Here is a 3642-nt window from a genome sequence, read left to right as displayed (position 1 = left end):
TAATCTCCTTCTGTGCCTTTCAGCAGCTCTCTTGGTCAAGCTCATCACTCTTTCCTCCGCCTGTAGGCCCACCAACCACTCAGTTATCTGTCGGCTTCGGTCGGTCGGACGGTCGTCGTCGGTCGGATCGGTCGGTCGCGTCGGCGGTCGTCGGATCGGTCGGGTCGGTCGGCCGGTCGGTCGGTCGGATCGGTCTGTCGTGGTCGGTCGGCGGTCGCTCGGTCGGTCGGTCGGATCGGTCGGTCGGTCAACGGTCCGGAATCGGTCGGATCGGAATCGTCGGTCGCTCGGTCGGACGGTCGGTCGGTCGGCTTCGGATCGGTCGTCGGTCGGTCGGTCGGTCGATCGTCGGTCGGTCGGACGGTTCGGCTCGGTCGGCGCTCGGTCTGTCGGCCGGTCGGTCGGTCGCGTCGTCGGTCGGCAGCGTCGGTCGGACTCGTCGTCGGTCGTCGGGTCGTCGGCGCGCTCGGTCGGTCGGTCGGTCGGTCTGGTCGGTCGGTCGCTCGGTCGGTCGGTCGGCTCGGACTCGGTTTCGGCGTCGGTCGTCGGTCGGTCGGTCGTCGGTCGGTCGTTCGGTCGGTAACGGTCGGTCGGTCCGGTCGGTTTCGGTCGGTCGGACAGGTCGGTCGGTCGGCGGTTCGGTCGGCTCGGTCGGTCGGTTGGTCGGTCGGTTCGGTCGGTCGTCGGTCGGTCGGCTCGGCTCGGTCGGTCGTCGGTCGGTCGGCTCGGTCGGTCGGACTCGTCTGGTCGGTCGGTCGGTCGGTCGGTCGGTCGCGGTCGGCGGTCGGTCGGTCGGTCGGTCGGTCGGCGGTCGGCCTCGATCGATCGGGTCGGATCGGTCGTCGGTCGGGCGGATCGGTCGGTCGGTCGTCGGGTCGGTCGGCGGTCGGCATCGGTCGTCGTCGGGACGGTCGGTCGGTCGTCGGATTCGGCGGTCGGTCGGTCGGTCGGTCGGTCGGTCGGTCGTCGGCTCGGTCGTCGGCGGGTCGGGTCGGCTCGGTCGGTTCTGGGCTCGGTCGGTCGGTCGGGCGGATCGGTCGTCGGCGGTCGGTCGGTCGGCTTCACACAACATGTATCGGAATCGGGTCGGTCGGTCGGTCGGTCGGTCGGTCGATCTGTCGGATCGGTCGGCTCGCATCGGTCGGACGGTCGAGTCGGTCGGTCGGTCGCGTCGGTCGCGTCGGTCGTCGGTCGGATTGGTCGGTCGGCGGCAAGTCGGTCGGTCGGATCGGTCGGCTCGGTCGGTCGCGTCGTCGGCTCGGCGCGGCTCGTCGGAGTCGGGTCGGATCGGTCGGTCGGTCGGCGGTCGGTCGGTCGGATCGGCGAAGTGGTTCGGTATCGGCTTCGGTTCGGACAAACTGAGCTCGCGTCGCGGTCGTCGGTCGGTCGGTTCGGTCGGTCGGTCGATCGTCGAGATCGGAGTCGGTCGGTCGGTCGGTCGTGTCGGTGGTCGGTCGGTGTCGGTCGGTCGTCCGGTCGGTCCGGTCTGTCCGGTCCCGGTCGGTCGGTCTGGGTCTGTCGGTCTGTCTGTCTGTCTGTCTGTCGGTCGTCTGTCTGTCTGTCTGTCTGTCTGTCTGTCTGTCTGTCTGTCTGTCTGTCTGTCTGTCTGTCTGTCTGTCTGTCGTGTCCTGTCTGTCTGTCTGTCTGTCTGTCTGTCTGTCTGTCTGTCTGTCTGTCTGTCTGTCTCTGTTGTCTGTCTGGTCTGTCGTCTGTCTGTCTGTCTCTGTCTGCTGTCTGTCTGGTCCTGTCTGTCTGCTAGATTAGGTTTACATTCTTAGAAAAACGTTCTTCGGCTGTCCCAAGAAGAGAGCCTTTGAAGAACACTTTTGGCGTTCCATGTAAACCCCTTTTCACCAAGGGTTCTACATGGAACCAAAATAATTCTACTGGAACCAAAATAGGGTTCTAACCTTTGGAACCAAATAAGGGTTATCCTATGGGGACAGCTGAACAACCCTTTTGGAACCCTTTTTTCTAAGAGTGTAGAAAATGTATTGTCGCATAGGGAAAGGCGTAAAATGGGTAGGTAAACTAGGACGTGCCTACAGTTAGAGGGGCTGGAGGAGTGCCTAGGAGGTAGGGGGCTAGGGGTTGATGTGGGGTTGATGTGGGGTAGGTGAGTGGTGTACCTGCGTCCAGGTCAGTCCTCAGGCGAGATCTTTGCTGGTGATCAGTCTGTGGCGTCCAGACAATCATTCGTCCTGCCCAGACACAGACTGCCTGCTGCAGCTTGACGCGTTCTCCCTCTGCAGGAACACACACGAACACGAGAAACAAGTCAGGCTCTACCTCCATAAGAATGCACATGGAACACAGTTAGGTTCTCGCCTATAGATTGCTATAGAACGTGGAAACACCCATTCTGGTGGGTTTGGGGGGTGGAGAGAGTGCTGGTTTTGGGAGTGTAAAGGGGAGGTGCATGTCGATACTGACTGTTTTAGGTGTGGGGAGGGAGTAATCTCCTCCCGAGATTAAAGAATGCAAAGGAAGAGAAGAGAGGGAAGGAGGAGGAGGCTGCTCAGGTAATCTCTTCTATTCTATCCATCCATCCTTTATGTTTCCATACTTCGACGTATGGTAACAATGTAATATTATATTCTGTTTATGGTAATAATGTAATATTGTATTCTATTTATGGTAATAATGTAATATTATATTMTATTTATAGTAATTATGTAATATTGTATTTTATTTATAGTAATAATGTAATATTGTATTCTATTTATGGTAATTATGTAATATTGTATTTTATTTATAGTAATAATGTAATATTGTATTCTATTTATGGTAATAATGTAATATTATATTCTATTTATAGTAATTATGTAATAGTTTATTTTATTTATAGTAATAATGTAATATTATATAATATTTATAGTAATTATGTAATATTATATAATATTTATAGTAATTATGTAATATTGTATTCTATTTATAGTAATTATGTAATATTGTATTTTATTTATAGTGATAATGTAATATTGTATTCTATTTATGGTAATTATGTAACATTGTATTTTATTTATAGTAATAATGTAATATTATATTATATTTATGGTAATAATGTAATATTGTATTCTATTTATAGTAATTATGTAATATTGTATTTATTTATAGTGATAATGTAATATTGTATTCTATTTATGGTAATAATGTAATATTATATTCTATTCACGGTAATAATGTAATATTGTATTCTATTTATGGTAATAATGAAACATTGAATTCTATGTATGGACATGTATTTACCATTTCACAGTTGAAGGAGGTGTTAAGGACAAAGCTGGACAAGGCTGAATCAGATGTGAAAAGGAGCTCGGGCATCATCTCAGACTACAAACAGGTACAACATGCACACACACACCCAGCTACTGTAATATGTATGACCACTGACATGAGCGGAGCGACAGAGGTAACCACTGACCGGAGAGGGTCATACGCACGCACATACACGCGCCAGAGGATGTTGTGATGGAGAGGCGTTGTGTGATAGAACTCCTCTGTTCACCTCTTTCCAATAATCCCAGGTCACAAGCCCCTGGCTGTTGAGACCAATCTTTAATCAGGATCCAATTTCCTCTTGGGTGTGTGTATGCCTAACCTCTCATTTGCTCATTTGGACCAGGAAGAACTGTGTACACA

At 51.4% G+C, this 3642-nt stretch overlaps 1 protein-coding gene and 1 pseudogene across 1 annotated transcript; one reads left to right on the top strand and one right to left on the bottom strand.

Moving 5' to 3' along the window:
• Window positions 1–247: 247 nt before the first annotated feature.
• On the bottom strand, window positions 248–1072 carry LOC139024249 (uncharacterized). Its single transcript, XM_070438860.1, has one exon. It carries the CDS (start codon window positions 1070–1072, stop codon window positions 248–250), a length of 825 nt encoding a protein of 274 aa, XP_070294961.1.
• The window catches only part of LOC112070182 (uncharacterized), a 6222-nt pseudogene continuing 3650 nt past the window's right edge, over window positions 1071–3642 (top strand).

This window comes from Salvelinus sp. IW2-2015, unplaced genomic scaffold (assembly GCF_002910315.2).
Source record: "Salvelinus sp. IW2-2015 unplaced genomic scaffold, ASM291031v2 Un_scaffold1251, whole genome shotgun sequence".
Taxonomy (NCBI): domain Eukaryota; kingdom Metazoa; phylum Chordata; class Actinopteri; order Salmoniformes; family Salmonidae; genus Salvelinus; species Salvelinus sp. IW2-2015.
Note: the sequence above shows the minus strand (reverse complement) of the source record. Positions and strands in the feature narration are given on the sequence as shown.